A 19,330-nucleotide genomic window follows, 5' to 3' on the forward strand; every position below is an offset into this window, starting at 1 on the left:
TCTTCTTTTCTTGCTTTCAGAGATTTCAAATGAACTTAGACAAACGAAGAATGTGAATAGCAGTAAAGAAATGAAGCATGAATTTATATTTTATTGTTAAAGTAAGAGAGCAGACAGTTGGAAATCAGTTGTAAATAACATGTAAAAAAGCAATACTATTTAAGGCACTGAAAAATAACATTAACAGGCATGAACAATAAATTGTTTAATTATAATATGCAATAAACAACAATTCAATTGATATCACCCGTCATAACTAAAAAATTTGTGACAGACTGACAGACAGACCACGCGAAAACTATATCCAGTCGCCTTTGGCTTGGGATAAAAATGCAGTTGTCATGTGACATAATGAATATGAAAGTTAAAAACAGACGCATTTCATTAAGCAGCATGCATGTTTTAATGGATAAACCCTTCCATTGAATAAATTAAATAAATAAACAAGGGCTGTTTGTAAAACATGCATGCCCCCCATATGGGCTCTCAGTTGTAGTGACAGCCATTTTGTAAATATGTTTTTTGTCACTGTGACCTTGACCTTTGACCTAGTGACCTGAAAATCAATAGGGATCATCTGCCAGTCATGATCAATGTACCTATAAAGTTTCATGATCCTAGGCATAAGCGTTCTTGAGTTATCATCCGGAAACCATTTTACTATTTCGGGTCACCGTGACCTTGACCTTTGGCCTAGTGACCTGAAAATCAATAGGGGTCATCTGCCAGTAATGATCAAACTACCTATCAAGTTTCATGATCCTAGGCATAAGCGTTCTTGAGTTATCTGGAAAGCATTTTACTATTTCGGGTCACCGTGACCTTGACCTTTGACCTTGTGACCTGGAAATCAATAGGGGTCATCTGCGAGTCATGATCAATCTACCCATCAAGTTTCATGATCCTAGGCATAAGCGTTCTTGAGTTATCATCCGGAAACCATTTTAATATTTCGGGTCACCGTGACCTTGACCTTTGACCTAGTGACCTCAAAATCAATAGGGGTCATCTGCGAGTCATGGTCAATCTACCTATCAAGTTTCATGATCCTAGGCATAAGCGTTCTTGAGTAATCATCCGGAAACCATTTTACTATTTCGGGTAACGGTGACCTTGACCTTTGACCTAGTGACCTGAAAATCAATAGGGGTCATCTGCGATTCATGACTAATCTACCTATCAAGTTTCATGATCCTAGGCATAGGCGTTCTTGAGTTATCATCCGGAAACCATTTTACTATTTCGGGTCACCGTGACCTTGACCTTTGACCTAGTGACCTGAAAATCAATAGGGGTCATCTGCGAGTCATGATCAATCTACCTATCAAGTTTCATGATCCTAGGCATAAGCGTTCTTAAATTATCATCCGGAAACCATTTTACTATTTCGGGTCACAGTGACCTTGACCTTTGACCTAGTGACCTCAAAATCAATAGGGGTCATCTGCGAGTCATGATCAATGAACCTATGAAGTTTCATGATCCTAGGCCTAAGCGTTCTTGAGTTATCATCCAGAAACCACCTCGTGGACGGACCGACCGACCGACAGACATGTGCAAAGCAATATACCCCCTCTTCTTCGAAGGGGGGCATAAAAAGATATATGATAGGGAAGGGAAGAATTTCTAACTTAGCATAAGAGTCACACAAAAACCCAGTGGAGTTTCATGAAGTTGCTTACATATGACAGTCTTATACCCTTTAATTACAGTACAGCCAATGCGGAACAAACATATTTCACGATCCGCGGCGGCAAAGCTCAACGAGTCGATGCCAAGTCGGCCGTTGAAGCCGCGTCAGTATGCGGCGGCAAGTCGCATTTCGCCGCTAAGCTTCGCATCTATCCGCCGAGACATGCTTGTTGTCCCCTACCGGTTTCACCGGAGGGAACTTATGGTTTGCGCTCTGTGTGTCCGTCTGTCTGTCTGTCTGTCTGTGAGTCTGTCTGTCACACTTTTCTGGATCCTGCGATAACTTTAAAGTTCTTAATATTTTTCATGAAACTTGAAACATGGATAGATAGATGGCAATATGGACATTATGCACGTAATTTCATTTTGTTCCTACGTCAAAAATTATGGGTGCTATGGCAACAAATAGACTAGAAATACTGCTGAAAATGGTGGTTTTCTGGATCCTGCGATAACTTTAAAAGTTCTTAATATTTTTTCATGAAACTAGCAACATGGATAGATGGCAATATGGACATTATGCACGTCATTTCATTTTGTTCCTACGTCAAAAATTGTGGTTGCTATGGCAACCAAAATAAATAAATAAATAAATTCTGAAAATGGTGGAATTTCTGACAAATTTTAGAGCCGGTAGGGGACCATATTGCTTGACAATAGCCTTGTTGTTTTTGCTATTATATTTAAGCTGAGACAATTAGCAGTTTGAAGCTACATCAATAACCAACACTTAATTGTTGTTTTGTTAATTATCAGCTTATTATAACTATTGTTTTGACTATGCGTATATAAAGTAGTTTCATTTTGTTTATATCATACAGTTGATATCGCTAATCATTAACCGATAATCCTGTATATTCCAGTTTTAAAGCAAATTCCGGAAAATATTTACGATAACAGTGCTCAAGACACACACACATTCGCAATTATTCTTAAGTATCAAATACATTTTGGCATTTGTAACTATTTAAAGATGTGATGAAATAACGTCCAATCGGGGCGTTTTTTTCCACTGAACACGCATAAAGCACCTGACGTGATGTACATGTTTTTATACAACACAAAATCCACCAAAACTTTTCATGCGACGTTGTACATGTTTGCATAATTTTCGCGCGCTTTTTATGGAGACAAAGGATATTTTAGCACTGTTTATTTGACGCTTGAATTTGTTAATGTCGCATTAGCATTAAAATTCTGAAGCGTGTTTCTGATTACAAATTTTATAAAGCTCATTTCAGAATCGAACGAAACATTAACATTGTGAGTAATTTATTCAACGATAATTTGTTAAAGCGCATAACGTGCCATATCGCTTATTAAAACATGAAAATAATAAATATGAAAGTAGCGTAAATCTAGGTTTCTATGCTATACAAATGTACATGTAGGTGTATATTTTTTCACTCAATCCGCCGCGTACGTATGCGGCGGATTTACTCCGCGAAAGTACACAAGGTTAAAACAGACTTGGCGTCGTTGCACGGATTGATGCCGTGTGCCTCGGCGATATGCCGCGTGAACACTCGACACAGCCACTGCGTACTTAATTTCTGGCCGTAGCGTAGCCGCGGATTATGTTTGTTCCGCGTTGGCTGTACGGTATATCAGAAACCATTCCAAAAAGAACAAGAGCTTGTCACAGTAGTGCCAAATCCCCGCCGAAATGAGTTTGCTTGTATGACAACATTTGTTTTAGAGAGTAAAATAATATCTGTAAAAACAAATAAAGGGACATAATTCATTATGCTCCAGACAAAAATTTACTTTGAAATTAAATAAAGGGATATAATTCCAACACTAAGGTAGATATAGTTATGGTTCTTAGTCACTGCACTTCTCCTACTTGACATCTGTTTAAGTTTGAAGTTTCAAGTAAATCCCTTCAGTAGATTTAGAGTTATGCTCCGGACTAAAATTTACTTTAAAATTTTAAGTTTCAAGTAAATCCCTTGAGTAGATTTAGAGTTATGCTCCGGACAAAAATGTACTTTAAAATTATATAAAAGGGGTGATAATTCAAAAACTAAGGTAGATAGAGTTATGGTTTTTGGTCACTGCACTTCTCCTAGTTGCCATCTGTTTATATTACAAGTTTCAAGTAAATCCCTTGAGTAGATTTAGAGTTATGCTCCGAACAAAAAATTTACTTTTAAATCATATAAAAAGGGGAGATAATTCAAAAACTAAGGTAGATAGAGTTATGGTTCTTGGTCACTACACTTCTCCTAGTTGCCATCTGTTTATATTCTAAGTTTAAAGTTAATCCATTGAATAGATTTGGAGTTATGCTCCGGACAAAGCTTCAAATTTAAAGGTAAATCCCTTTAGTTTATTTAATGTTATGCTCCCGACAAAAATTTACTTTAAAGTTGCATAAAAGGGGAGATAATTCAAAAACTAAGGTAGATAGAGTTATGGTTCTTGGTCACTGCACTTCTCCTAGTAGCCATCTGTTTATATTCTAAGTTTAAAGTAAATCCATTGAATAGATTTGGAGTTATGCTCCAGACAAAGTTTCAGCCGGACGGACAAATGGACAGGACCAATTACTATATCCCCTCCGAAAAAAATTTCAGCGAGGATAATAAATCCCAGATGCTTCCTGAATTTCTTTTTGAACAGAGCGGTTTGATGTGAGAAATCCTACCTGTATGATATTGTTATCTTCCTCATTGTTCTTGGTTTTCTTCATGTAGTATTGGGTGTGTTGATGTGAGTACTGTTGAACCTCCACTTGCTGTACCAGACCTCCAAGACGAGCCTTAGCCAGACTGTAGCGACACTGAAGAACCGATAGGTAATATTACTAAAAGGGCCATGCTGACAGACACTAAAATATAAATCCCCATCTTAGCACTCAAGTACATGTTACCCTCGACAAGTACATGTATGACCAATTACAACAAAAATCTGTCTGTAAAAGTAAGAGAAGCTCAGATTGGGTTGGGAAATAATGGCCCTGGCTTTGTTGCAGCTTTAAAGAGAAAATAAATACACAGCAGTCACATTAAAACAAAACAACCTTGAATTAGTATTTTTACTTATTTTTTAAACAGTTTGGTATATGTTCAAAAGTATTGGAAACATTTTTCAAGTTCATAGTACACTCAATAGTCTGGAATAAATAGCGTATACCCTGAATGATTTTGTCAAATTTAGAGTTGTTTACAACACAAAGTTGATTGGACATTGGCTGAAATTGTTAACAGGTTAGTCGCGGTCTGGAAAAATGGAGCTTAATGCATGTACATAAAGTGTCGACACAGATTAGCCAGTGCAGTCAGCACAGGATGGACAACACTGTTCTCTTTTATTGAATTGTCCAATTCACTGCACAGGCTAATCTTAGACATTTTCCACACATGCATTAAGCTACAATTTCCCAAGAGTGCAGCTGAAATGTTACCTGGATGTCCTCAAATAGTGAGATGAAGCTGCTGAGCTGCGCCTGGAGCTGGGAGGAGGTGGGGATGTCTGGATGCCCCACCCCGGGGCCCACCTCCCTGGAGGGCTGCTCCCAGGGAAGGATGTAGCTGTGCCCGTAGAAAGCCCCTATCGGGATCTTGGATCTAGTAGTGCCGCTGCCATAGCGGCCAATTGTGGTTATCTGAAAAAAGCAATCGTAGGATTATTATTGGGCTTTTATAACATCATAACACAGGCTATGTTTTTAAAATGAAATTTAATACTTGAATTCAATTTAACACTAGCAAATATATGCATTCACACATAAGATCTGTGAAAGAAAGTCAATAATTGTATTAATTGATAATTACATTTTGTCATTTGTATAAATTGTTTTCCTTAAAAGTCATAAGGGTTTTTCCAAGTTTGTTTATATTTTGATGCACAAATGCTCAAGTATCTTTCACAAAATACTTTTTACAAAATTTACCAATGATTAAGTGTCAAACACTTTATTTTATGACAGCAATTATTAAAGTCTCATTTTGGGAAAACTGGGCTTAATTCATTTGCCTTAAATGTCATTGCCGATTAATCTGTGAAGTCTGCACAGGCTTATCAGGGACCACACTACGCTTTTGTGGAATTTTTTGTTTAAAGGAAGTCTCTTCTAAACGAAACATCCAGTGTAGGCAAAAAGTGTTGTCCCTGATTAGCCTGTGTGGGCTGCACATACATAAGGCCCTGTTTTACCAGGGCCTGGCTCAGATGATTATAGGGATAATACACGTTTTCGAGGGCACAAGGGCAGGAACGGATTTTGAGAGCGCCCGCAGATGATCATGTCTGAGAAAATGTGTATTTTCGCTATTATTGCATAAACAAATCACACATACCAAAATAAATTAAAATAACACTGAAAACAATATATCTTGTTCATTCGACATCGACAAAATAATTAGACTATTTCAATACAGTTCAAGGTTGTGTTTTACATATGCCTCACTCGGTCATTATCCGAAATGACGAGGCTTTACTTTCGGATAGGCAGTTTTTGATTTAAAATGTGTTTAAACAATGGATTAATGCAAAGTTGAAATGCAGCCGCGCAAAGTAAGAAATGAGGAATTATTTTGGAATTTAAAACAGGAACGTTGAAGGTACATAAACACTTACATTAATAGCATAGTCTTTGAAAGTGTTGAGTAAATGACCTTAACTTCATTGACGTTGCCATTAAAACAAATTTTTTAAATAAAATTCATTTTAATTATTAAATACTTACCTGTTATCGTATGCTTATACTTTCCAAGGGGAAATAACTCATCCGAAATTTTAACTGGGAATCCGCCATCTCAATACCGTAATACAGGCCAGGTTAAACATAGTGCAATGCAACCTAGCCAAAAATCGGTAACCAACCCTCAATATTCTTTCAATATATATACAAAAATATTAATCGAATAGCGGGGTGGGAGGTGGGACTTACCGATAACAGGTAAGTATTTCATAATTAAAATGAATTTTATTTAAAAAATTTGTTTTAATGTCATAAATACTGACCTGTTATCGTATGCTGATTTTGCAGCTGCGGTGGGAAGGTTCGTATATATTTTCCCAACACAGTAGAACCCATAAACAGGGTTATCAGCTAATGATATCAAGTAATCTTCGTTAAAACGGTATTAATTATGACTTCTCGGACAGAGTAATATGTCTATGTCGTAAAGAAGACACTACCGTTAGTGAAACCACAACAAGCCCAAACATATACAAATTGTATTGTTGGCACTTCAGAAAACGAAGATAAAAAGATGACAAGGTGGTCGGATTCCTCCAGTAAACAGCTTAGAGCACGTCAAAAAGTGGGGTGTGATTAATATATGCCCACAAAACAGACAGAGCTCTTAATTCATGCGGTCAGATCCTAAAAAGGAATGAATCCTTAGATAGGATAAGATTAACTTTCCTTAGTCGAGGTCTAACCCCGAGAAATAGAAGCCGCAGACACATCTCCCCCCCCCTTTTTTGGGGGAAATGAAGAGTGTCTTTGAGAACCTCGAATGGACTTCTGACTAACACTGCTGAGATAGAACTTCAAAGCCCTGATTGCCCAAAGAAGTTTATCCTCATCTTCATGACTACCAGTTTAAGAAAACTTGGAAACTTGAAGGTAGAAGCCATATAGAGGACTTGATATTAAGCAAGGAATCCTGGCTGACACAACAAAGTGAAAATGACAATAGATCCAACTGGAATTGGTCGTATTCAACAGAAAAAGCATGAATTTCACTTCTCTGTATGGTAAAATCCATAATAAGAAGGAAAACCGTCTTAAAATTATATTGGAACTGTTAATAAGCCTGATGAAAAAGGTTCATAGGGAGCTCATTAAGCATCCCAACATGTTACACAAGTTAAAACCGCTTAAGAAGGTAAAGGAACGAAAAACATAGTGTTGACGTTCCATAGTTTGGATCAGTTCCAAAATAGGTAAGACAGCACAGAGTTGCGATGACTTACACAAAACAAGGTATACGAAAGCATAATCTCTATCCTTTGATGAAGAAAAGAACAAATTTCTTATCATCAAGAAAAAGATGAGAAAAACCTCTATGTATCTAGCAGAGTGATTAAGGTAATAACTATGCTCTCAATTACCCAGTAAAAAATGAATTTCCATAGAACCTTTATACAGTTCTGATGGAATTATCCTTGCACAAGTAACAAGGATTGAAACTCTAACAGAAAAACGTTCTTCTGTAGAGATAACTAAAAGTTATTAATGGCCAGACATGAAGTGGCACATGTTTGGATCAGTAAAAATATGTCTCAGTGAGATATATTTGACCTGTGAAGAAGTTTCCTGAAAATAATTGTACAGGAGACTTAAAAGGTCGTAGAACCATAATCCCATGGTTCATTAAGTATATTTCATGAAATTATGGCAAAAACTCAGTTATTGCAAAAACTCACCAAGAAGGCAAGATATTCCAGTTTATGTCAATGGACGAATGTATAAAAATTTGTTGTTCTTGCAAAGAACGAATAAGTTCCTGATTTCCAGTTACAAGGAGTGATAATATGATCACCTCCGTGTCTGTAAGTAAACCACGACCGATGTGTGATAGTTGAAACCATCACAAAGGAATCGTGAAAATGTGTTGTAAATGAAAAACAGCTAAAAAGAATTTTCGCTTTTCAAGATGTAGATGTGCAGGTGATATTCGTTAGGATACCACATAATTGAGAAAATCAAGATACGTTGTTCTATGTGATCGTCCATAACCTTATCTGCTCACATCTGTATAAGATGTAAGGAAGGTTGTGGTAGAATAAACTATATTCTTGCCAAGATAATCTTCTAGTCTAGACACCACTGAATAGTGGTAAATAATGACAAAAAGATGGAAATCTGTGTCATTAAATAATCCCAAGATTAATACAATTATCTTAAAAATAAAGCTGAAACGGACGTAAGAAAAGACGTCTCAGCAGAAGGACCGGTGACCGGACCGGTAAATACCGACCGGTGACCGGAACCATTTGTCAAGGATGGGTGGGCAAAGAAACCACGGCAAGCCGAACTTTCCCACTCCAAACACACTTGAAAATTGGTAGAATAGGACAGTGTTTAACACTTATAAGTTTATGACCTATCTACAGAATATAGCCTCTTCTTGAACCAATAACAGGCGCCTTTAAAATCCTGGATAATACAGGTCGCGAAGTCATCGATTTGCGAAGTACGGAAATATGATTGATAGTGGTACCTCCGGAATCGGAGGTGTGATGGCAGAAAAAGGTGAAAACCCTAGGGGTAACCTTAAGCGGGTCCACGCTTGCCGGTAGAATGCATGGAAGTCTTAAATTCTGACTTGATTAATCCATTTACTTCAAGACTTCTAACCGGGACGAATTCCGAAAGGAATACGACCAGTTATAGGAAGACGGCCTGTTATGGCCAGAAGTGTAATAGAAGAATAACTTTAAGATGAGGTCCCTCCAGATCCTAGGATCTAAGATCTGAGTTCAATAGGTCCTAAGCCATCTACAAGACTGTAGCCGCTATGCGGTCAATCTGATAGGCAATCCTATGTATCAGAACTCTTGTTGATTCCAGTAGCTTGAAAATATGCACTGCCGTAGGAGCAATAGAAAAGCAGAAGTCGATACAAATGTCGTCTTGCTAATCCTGCTAGCGTCATTAATGTGTCCCAACTGTTCCGTGACACTGACTGCAAAGTCTGTAGCCGACAGGTAAAGGCGGTTAAAACAATTCATCCTTCGGGTCTCGAACATAAAATTAATAGAGGTCAAATAGTAATGTTCGACCTCAGTGAGCCCACTTCAGCCGATCTATCTGCAAGACCAGTAGTCTGCATGTAGCCGGTTGAGATAGAAGTACAAATAACAGATATAGCATGATTTGGTAACCGTCGCCAGTAGAACATCAGTATTGAAAAACACAAAAAGTCATGTAGATTGTTGAATCCATAAAATATAGTATTCAATACAATCATAGCCAGGGGTATACAACTATGTAATGTAGACGATACCCGTGATACTAAAAATTGACCGATGAAAACACAGTGGAATACCGGTAATTGGTAAGTGGTGACCGAACCGGACCGGTCAATGACCGGTAACTGTAGCCCGGTGAACGGACCAGTCATAATATGACCGGTGACGTTACCAGTTACAGACCGAAAAATGGTGGAATCCATATGGTCTGATATCAATGTCAAGCACTGCTCGGAAAAGAAGATCATGCCAAAAAAAAAAATCCAATCCGATGGCGATGAGACATCACTTATTCTGACCGGTGATCAGTGATCGGTGATATGACCGATGAATGGTGACCGATGTCCGGTGATCGGGACCGGTATAATATAACTGCGTCAGAATGGAAATATCTGGTGCAGAAGAATGACCATCCACGAAGTCATCTGATAATGTTAACCGGAAAACAACGGTAGATTATCAGTATTAATAGGCATAAGTGTCCTTGTAGTCGTAGTGGAGAAAAGAACAGCTTATCCCGAAGCCTGAATGTTAAACGAACTAGTGTTCGTATACAACTACGGCTCGGTGACTGCAACATGTGTGGATGCCATAAGAAGAACCATCACACGTGGAATGGAGACATGATATTCCTAAAGGAATAAAATGGAGAACGTCGATATGACCAGTAGGTTCATTAACGCCTACGTGAGAAGTGGCGACATCCATATAACTTCGATGCCGAAATATTGTTCGGCTACGCTGGAAATATTGTCTTCTACAATATTGTCTCCGTGAGCATTGACATGATCGCTTACGAGCGTATCAACGCCGAGAACTGCTCAATGAAGGAGAGGTATGTTCGATAACTATCCAGTGGTGCTCAATGCAGTCCGCTGATGTCTACGTGAAGGTTGACGACGTCCTCGTTTCCTGCGATGTCGAGATCTGGATCGGCCGAGATGTGGATCGGCTGCGATGAGACCGAGATCTTCTAGAATAACGTCTCCGTGAGTGACGACGTGATCGCTTACGAGAGCCGCGACGATGAGAACTGCTCGACGAAGAAGAGCGTGTCCGATGTCTAATCCTTGATGAAGACGATGTATTCAACGAAGAATAGGAGAATAATTCAATGAAGAAGACCGAGTTCTTCTTCTTGACCGGTGACTGGTGTTATCGGTGGCAGGCCTAACTGATGACTGTTGACCGGTGACCGGAGCGGTGATCAATGACCGGACCGTTGACCGGACCGTTGACATGACCGGAACGGTGACATGACCGGACCGGTGACATGACCGGACCGGTGACATGACCGGTGACATGACCGGTGACATGACCGGACCGGTGATCAATGACCGGACCGGTGACCGGACCGGTGACATGACCGGTGACCGGACCGGACCGGTGACCGGACCGGACCGGTGACCGGACCGGTGACATGACCGGTGACCAGACCGGACCAGTGACCGGACCGGTGATCAATGACCGGACCGGTGACCGGACAGGACCGGTGACATGACCGGTGACCAGACCGGTGACATGACCGGTGACCGGACCGGTGATCAATGACCGGACTGGTGACCGGACCGGTGACTGGACCGGTGACATGACCGGTGACATGACCGGTGATCAATGACCGTACCGGTGACATGACTGGTGACCGGACCGGTGACCGGAGACATGACCGGTGACCGGACCGGTGACATGACCGGTGACCGGACCGGTGATCAATGACCGGACCGGACCGGTGACATGACCGGTGACCGGACCGGCCGGTCAGACGTCGATCAATGGTCCGTGATCAACGTCCCCGGTGACGTACCGGTCATATCATGACCAGTGTTGTCACCGGATAATGACCGTATGGCGGATGCCAAATGGTCCGGCATTGGTCGATGTCCTTGACCAATGCCATCGGGCAAAGACCGGCTGACGGGTGTCGCCATATGGTCTGATGTTGACCGACTGTCTAAGAGACTTAGCATAGTACGGTCGCGATCGTGCCCGATACCCGGTGACTGATACTGCAACTATCATCCATGATCTGCGAAGTCACCGGGTATTTATCCACTCTTGTTTCTGCGACCATCATGTAGTCGAATATATGAAAAACAAGAGCAAAGCATATTCAACCATAAACTGGTCACAGACCAGATTATCATACGGCACATAAAATCATTATTTGACCATAATGAAAATTATAATAATACTGCCGTAGATAATAAATTAAACAAAAGTTTAATTCAAAACAGATGAAAAATAAAATGACGATCAATTAGATTGTCATACGGAACGTTAAAATCATTATTGCACACAATGGCAAATGATAAACAATCTGTCAATAGAAGAACACGCTTTGCACGATCTCGTAACACATTAGAAGAACATGCTTTGCACGTTCTAGCAATGTATTAGAAGAGCACGTTTTGCACGTGGTCGTTCGCGCCTGAAAACACCCAGCATGGTAGAAATAAACCATTGTTCGATAAAAACAAGCATGGCTTACCTTTTACAAATGAAACAAAATCCATTAAATCCACACAAATTAATCCGAATGAGAAATAAAAAGATAAATAACACAATTTATCTATTCAAAACCCCAATCAACCAAGTGAAAAACAATATTTTAATTCAGAGCCGTAAAAGAAACGTATACACCTGGTTGATCCGGAAAGAATATTGAGGGTTGGTTACCGATTTTTGGCTAGGTTGCATTGCACTATGTTTAACCTGGCCTGTATTACGGTATTGAGGTGGCGGATTCCCAGTTAAAATTCTGGATGAGTTATTTTTTTCCCCTTGGAAAGTATAAGCATACGATAACAGGTCAGTATTTATGACATTAAAATAAAGGAGAGTGCAGATAGTATAATTTGAAAAGTGGATTGAAATAGTCATTGCCATTATCCCTGCATGCATGAGGAAACTGGTGCTTATTCAGTTCCCCATTTATGCTTGGAAAGTTGTCGAAGGCTGGAGAAGGGAAGTAACTGCGCGTGGACCAGATTATGGATATGAAAAACACATAACAGGGCTTGAACGGCGCGTGAATCGCCTTGTTAATACACGATTTCTCCCGTTCAAGCCCTGCTTTTGCCAAGTTTCTGCACCCCGCCAGAGGGCATTATAGATAGAGTTTATGCAATAATAGGTATCTAACACCATATTTCACTACATGCATTATTTCAACCATGAATCAACAAAAAATTCACACAAATACAGATTCACACACCAACCTTGAGGTAGCGACACACAGGGGCGGGCATGATGTTGTTCATGATGAGCGATCTGTAGCCGATGTCAGCAGCAACCACCAGCCTGTGTCCGTCTGTCTCCTCACCCCTCACCCACACGTCCACCGACAGAGAGGCCAGGTCGCTGCACATTGGGATCGCTACATCGGTCAGCAGGATGGGCTTACCAAAGTCCAGGATCACAAAACGCCTCGCCCCTGTGGAGAAATGAGCTGAATATTATATTCAAATAAAGAACTACACATAGCAATACCGATTATGGATATAAGCAGTTCCACCAGGTGAGCAAAATTCTTAAATTATTTCACCAAAACTGCAACGGCTGTGGGACAACACATTACATACATGCATTAAACCCAGTTTTCTCTAAACAACGCTCAGGTGTATAACCCCCCAACATTGGTGTGGGTGGGGCTCCAACTAAGAATAGAACAAGACACATCAAATTAAGAGCTGCAACTAAGTTGCCATACCTGAGTATATGCGATCGATGATTAACACCTGTGGTGGGGGAGGTTGAAGGCTCAGATGGCTGCTAGGAGGTGCTGCCAATGTCGGCCCGGCCTTTGCAGTTTCAGATTTATCCCCACTCATGAATATCTGCAAGATACATGATTTGTACAAACAAGAATATAATCTACGAGAAAAACATAAAATATCAGGAATTTCCACATCTAGATTAATAAATGAGCAATGCTTAAAGTTTTTACATTTTTATTTTTACCGAAGAACGGTCATAAAACTTAATGTAGTGATCATTATAAAGTATACAAAATTAAGCTCCAGTTTGTCTAACACCTTGTGAAAAAGCCGTTTGTAGACATGAAGTTGCACTAAAGCTAAGACTGAAAGCATTGATTGAAAATCAAACAAGTCAGTATACCCTTACTATAGGAAAACAGGGCTTAATGCATGTGTGGAAAGAATGTGCACAGGCTTATCTGGGACAACAATTTTCGCTTCATTGGACTTTTTCAAAACGAAAATCCTGTCTATGCAGAAAGTGTCATCCCTCATACACCTATGTGGACTCAATGGTGCTGTTCAACCATGCTAGCAAGGTAAACAAGAGAAGTTCATCAGTCAAGAATCAATACCTGTTGCCAGGCCTCGTTTGGTGGTGTAAGAGGTGGAGTAGGGACCTGTGGTGTCGTCTTCGGTGTTGATGGCATGAACTCCGTACTGTTGCTGCCCAGGTATTTGTGGGCGCCAGGAAACATTGCATTGCTCATCAGGTTATCCAGTGTGGACTGCTGGGTAAGGACCTTGTTCTTGATCAACGAATAACTCTTCGAGCCCAAACTCTGATCAAACTGCTTTGCGGCAGCCAGAGCGGCCGCCATTGCAGGCTGCTGAGAGACCATTGGATAATGAGGCATCATGTGAGTGGGGTTAAAGGCGGTCAAAGTCGAGCCACTCGACTCGCCAAAGTTTATCAAGTTCCCTATGGTGTTGGTCTGCTCAAGCCCAAAGGCATTAAGCATGGATGGTCCCACCCCAGCCCCCACACTATCTAAGCGTTCCATCTTAGTCCCGTCGCTCGTAGAATGACATGTGAAATGAAGGGGCTCCACTTCCAGCATACCCAACACGAGATTCCGAGCATACTCCACAGTATTCCTTGGAGACCTTTCAGTAGCGCTGCTGTTGAAAATCTCCCAGAAATCTAGGTCATCAATTTGCTGACCAGCAGATAAAGTGCCGGTTCCCGCATTTACTGAGGAAGTTGTTCCCGACATGGATGAGCCGGTTCCCGACAATGAGGAAGTGAAGGACGACATGGGAGCTGTCCCTGGAATGACCTGCTTCACAGCATCTGAGAGGTCGGCATCAAACATGTCAGACTCGAATGGATGGCCATTTAGGCTGTACCTGTGGCAAAACATTGGTGCCAATTGTTACAATGGCCTTCATAAGCAGACAGTGGTTATATATTTATTGTTAAATACACACAACAGTTTTAGTCTAATGGCTATAGGCACTTAACTAACTTTGAGAAATCGATGTTAATACTGTTTGCAGTACAGCAACATTCTACCAAACTGGGAACAACTTTATGTTTACTAACTTAATGGACACTTCTTTTAACTTGTTTGAAAATTCAATAATAAATAAATAGAATTTTTCAACTTTTTTAAAAATTTCAACCTGAACAAACAATTCATCACTACAAGAGGGCCAAAATGGCCCTAAAGCCCACACTGGAGTTAAATGTACGCAAGACTTGTCCAAGACTTGACATTGTCACCTAGTTTTATACCACACTTTACCCCTACTCAAACATGGCCTAATATTGTCAGGACAAACAAATTACCATGTTTACCAATTAACAAGATTTCGTTATTACTGTAGCTTCTACAGTTGTAATTTGATTTGTCTAAGATTGTAAACGGTTTTTGGACGCTCTCGACCCAGATCAGATATTGGCCAACATATTGTCAAGATAAACATTCTGACCTAGTTTCATCAAGACTGAGTCATAACTGTGGCTCTTAAGACTGGTTACTAAAATTGTACCCTGTGACCTAGTTTAAGACAAACAAGGCTCAAATTCAAACTTGGCTTAAAAATGCCAATATAAACATTCTGACCAATCGTGGGTCATTAATGTTGCCTCTTGATTAGTAAAGATAATTTTCTAAGATTTGACCTGCTGACCTAGTTTAAGGACAAACAAGGCTAAGATTTAAAATTGGCCTATATATTGTCAAGATAAACATTCTGAAAAATGTGACTTCTAGAGTCATACAAAAATGTGTTGAAGATTTAACCTGGTGACCTACTTTTTAAATGAATGTGAACCAGATTCATCAAACTCCGCCTCAATATTGTCAAAATAAATATTCTGACCGAGTTTCATAATGTTTGGATGAACAAGTGGGTCAAGATGGTAATCACTGGGACATGGACAGCTTTTGCCCCAGAGGCATGTTTTGAAAAAAAGGAGTTCTACCTGATGTTTAATACCAAATATCAAAACTCTGGGACTTCAGAGATGAATTTTAAAGTTGTTTTTTTTAACTTACTAACTATTTAAGTCTAAATCATAAATCAGGTTACCCATGAGGCCTGACTAGTCTTTATCCCAGCGACATTATTTGAACAAACTTGGTAGGGGACCTCTATCTGCCTTTATATACTAAATATCCAAGGTCTGGGACTCGTGTTTTCTGAGAGATTTTTACTATGTAAGTCTGTATTAATAATGTGACCCCTCGGGCGTGCCAAGTTTTTAGCCTAGGGACATGATTTGAACAAACTCAGAACAGAACCACTAGACGATGTTACACATCAAATATTAAACTCCTGATCCTTACAGTTTCAAAGAAGGTTTTTAATTGAAGTTATTTACTATGTAAGTCTATATAAATCTTGTGACCCCTGGGGTGTGGCCAGTTTTGAACCAAGAGGTATGATTTGGATGATATTTGTAGAGGATCACTAGATGATGTTACACACACAGTATTAAATCTCTGAGCCATGCGGGTTCAGGGATTTTTAATTTATTTACTTTAGATGTCTTTATAAATCATGTGATGCCTGGGGCAAAGGCAGTTTTAACCCTGATGGCATTGTTTGAACAAACTTAGTCAAAGACCACCAGATGATCTTAAACACCAAATATCAAGCACCTGATCCTTGCAGTTTTAGAAAAAAAGATTTTTAAAGTTATTACTTTATAAGTCTACATAAATCATGACCAAAGGGACATGATTTGAATAATCTTTGTAGAGTACCACATCAAATACTGAGTCCTTGATTCTTGTGATTCAAGATAAGATTTTTAAAGTTATTTCATGTGATTCCAGAGAAGATTTTTAAAGTTATTTACTGTACAAACCTATATAAATGGGGTGTGGCCAGTTTTAACCCCAGGGGCATTTTTTATACAATAATTTGTAGATGACCACTAGACAATGTTACACATATTACACCTCTCAGCCTTGCGGTTACAAAGGATACGATTTCATCAGTTTCAACTTTTTATTTCTAATGACCAACATAATATAATGCAGCCGATTTCAATTATTTTTAAAACGTTAAAAGATGGTCACTAAAGAATCATTCCAATTAAGTTTCATGAAAATCTGTAATAACTCATTAATAACTCATGAGCTTTTCTTGGCTCAGTGGAGCTTAAAATAAACAAGAGATGTGTTTGTCAGAAACACAATGCCCCCTACTGTGCCGCTTTGATTTGTTTTATATTTTGATTATATCCCTTTAGTGAAAATGATCTGTACCTGCCGAATGATAAATAGAAATTATCTCCCTTTAAAGTTTGTTACTTCCCTTGGATTTGTTTTTTTACCTTGAACCTTGAAGGATGACCTTAACCTTGACCTTTCACCACTCAAAATGTGCAGCTAAATGAGATACACATGCATGCCAAATATGAAGTTGCTATCTTCAATATTGCAAAAATTATGGCCAATGTTAACGTTTTCGGACAGATGGACAGACTGATGGACAGTTCAACTGCTATATGCCACCCTACCGGGGGCATAAAAACCTAATGTTTATCATAACAATGTCCAATTACCTAGCTTTCAATAACGCATGGGCAGGAGTTGCCCTCTCCTGGAAATGCTTGCTGATATCATTCAAAAGCTCAGCACACTTCTTGGACACGCTAGTCACGTCCTTGACCTTGACCCTATTGAGCAGTGTGAAGAACCATTTCATCCCGCAGGCCGAGTAAGTACACAGCAACAGGGGCAGACAATCCAGCAGTGCTTCCAGCAGAAAGTGATTGAACGAGGCGATAAGGTCTTGATTCATGGCAGATTTATAGTAGCTAGAAAAGAAAATTCATGGAAATGTACAGCAAATGTAGCTAACCCAGATTTGAAATGCATGGATAATCTATGAAAGATATAAATCTGAAAACTTACTGCATACAGAGGGCAAGGGGAGGCGTGGCTACAAGTCCAATTACGATTGTTCAATATCAATATACTTACTGCATACAGATGGCAAGGAGGTGTGGCTTTAAGTTCAATACTGATAGGTCAATATAAACATACTTACTGCATACAGAGGGCAAGGAGGCGTGGCTGAAAGTCCAATACCAATTGGTCAATATCAAAGTACTTACTTCATAAAGAGGGCAAGGAGGCGTGTCTGAAAGTCCAATACCGATTGGTCAATGTCAATGTACTTGCTGCATAAAGAGAGGCAAGGAGGGGAGCCTATGAGTCCGATACAGATTGGTCAATCTGAATGTACTTACTGCATACAGAGGGCAATGAGCCGTGCACACTTGTGGGCAGTGGTTCGGGAGCCTTGTATCAAACAAGCCTGAATGATGGACTTCAGTCGAGGCTGTATAGAGGTTATGACACACTTGTTGGCTGGTCTGAAAATCACATGTATCAAAAATTTAGACTTTAAAGTCAGAGAGAACATTTAATAAATAGCATTTAGCCTATATATTCACAGAGAAAGTAATGAATCTCAATTGTATATATTGCCTAAATTCAAGGGAATATAACTCTTAAACAAATATTTCCTCCGCTTCTAAGCAGGAAAGGGTTAATAAACGAACTCTTCCTTTTTTCAAATTTTCATATGTTTAAGTTTCTTTTCATAAGTAACTTAAAAAGTTTTTATAATATTATTGTGTATAAGGATTCCAATGCTGATCACCCACATTAACCCTTGACCTTTCAGATACACATTTTGACACGTATGTAGTCCCTGACAAGCTCATATTAAAATAAAGATATTTCATAATAAATTCAAGTTTGAAAGGCTTAATTTCAAACCCTAAAATACTGACAAGCAGTTAACAGCATAAAATCGTAACTCGCAGGCTGTTCTGGTTTATGCTGGTCTATAAAAAAAATCATTTTCAGAAGTTCATCAGAGCAGGATTGGAACCAAATTTTGAAGGCCTTTGCAAACAGTTTGGATCTAGATGAGACTGTGGCGTCTCATCAGGATCCAAACTGTTTGCTATTCTAATAGTATGCTTTGAAAAAAAAAATCGAGGAAAATACTAATTTTTGAAATTCAGCAGACGACATTTTAGCAGACGGCAAATTTCCCAGCATGCAAAGGGTTAAAAGTACCTGGTATCTGGATCATTCATCTGAATGTTGGCCACCCAGGACAGAATGTCAATGCACATATTCTGAATGTAGTCTGGGCTGACCCCTGACAGCACATGGCCATCCTCAAAAGCCACAATAGATAGGAGGTGCTGGTGAAAACTCGTCTGCTCTATCATACAGTTCCTCTGTAATCTGCAAATCACAAGGTGATTGTCATCCTTGATACTGTTTATTTGTTATTTTCTATTTAAATTCAGGGCCGTGATTCAGTTAAAGTCCCACAGATGGAAAATTCTGTTGACTAATTTAGGGCAATAAGATGTCTAAAATTGGGTGACAAACCTCTTGAAACAGTCAAACAATTAAACAACTAGTTGAGTTTAAGAACAAGTTGTAATTATAAACAAAATTAAC

At 39.5% G+C, this 19,330-nt stretch overlaps 1 protein-coding gene across 1 annotated transcript in view; it reads right to left on the reverse strand.

Moving 5' to 3' along the window:
* LOC127875263 (baculoviral IAP repeat-containing protein 6-like) overlaps positions 1 to 19,330 on the reverse strand; it is a 148,633-nt gene that overhangs the window by 100,061 nt on the left and 29,242 nt on the right. Inside the window, exons 16-23 of the mRNA XM_052420211.1 lie at positions 18,935 to 19,108; positions 18,094 to 18,219; positions 17,404 to 17,658; positions 13,958 to 14,732; positions 13,334 to 13,460; positions 12,843 to 13,057; positions 5,102 to 5,302; positions 4,343 to 4,477 (exon numbers count right to left, since the gene is read on the reverse strand). Coding sequence (XP_052276171.1) covers positions 4,343 to 4,477; positions 5,102 to 5,302; positions 12,843 to 13,057; positions 13,334 to 13,460; positions 13,958 to 14,732; positions 17,404 to 17,658; positions 18,094 to 18,219; positions 18,935 to 19,108 — 2,008 coding nt within the window. The remainder of the gene's footprint in view (positions 1 to 4,342; positions 4,478 to 5,101; positions 5,303 to 12,842; positions 13,058 to 13,333; positions 13,461 to 13,957; positions 14,733 to 17,403; positions 17,659 to 18,093; positions 18,220 to 18,934; positions 19,109 to 19,330) is intronic.

The sequence above is a fragment of the Dreissena polymorpha genome, chromosome 3 (assembly GCF_020536995.1).
Source record: "Dreissena polymorpha isolate Duluth1 chromosome 3, UMN_Dpol_1.0, whole genome shotgun sequence".
Lineage (NCBI taxonomy): Eukaryota > Metazoa > Mollusca > Bivalvia > Myida > Dreissenidae > Dreissena > Dreissena polymorpha.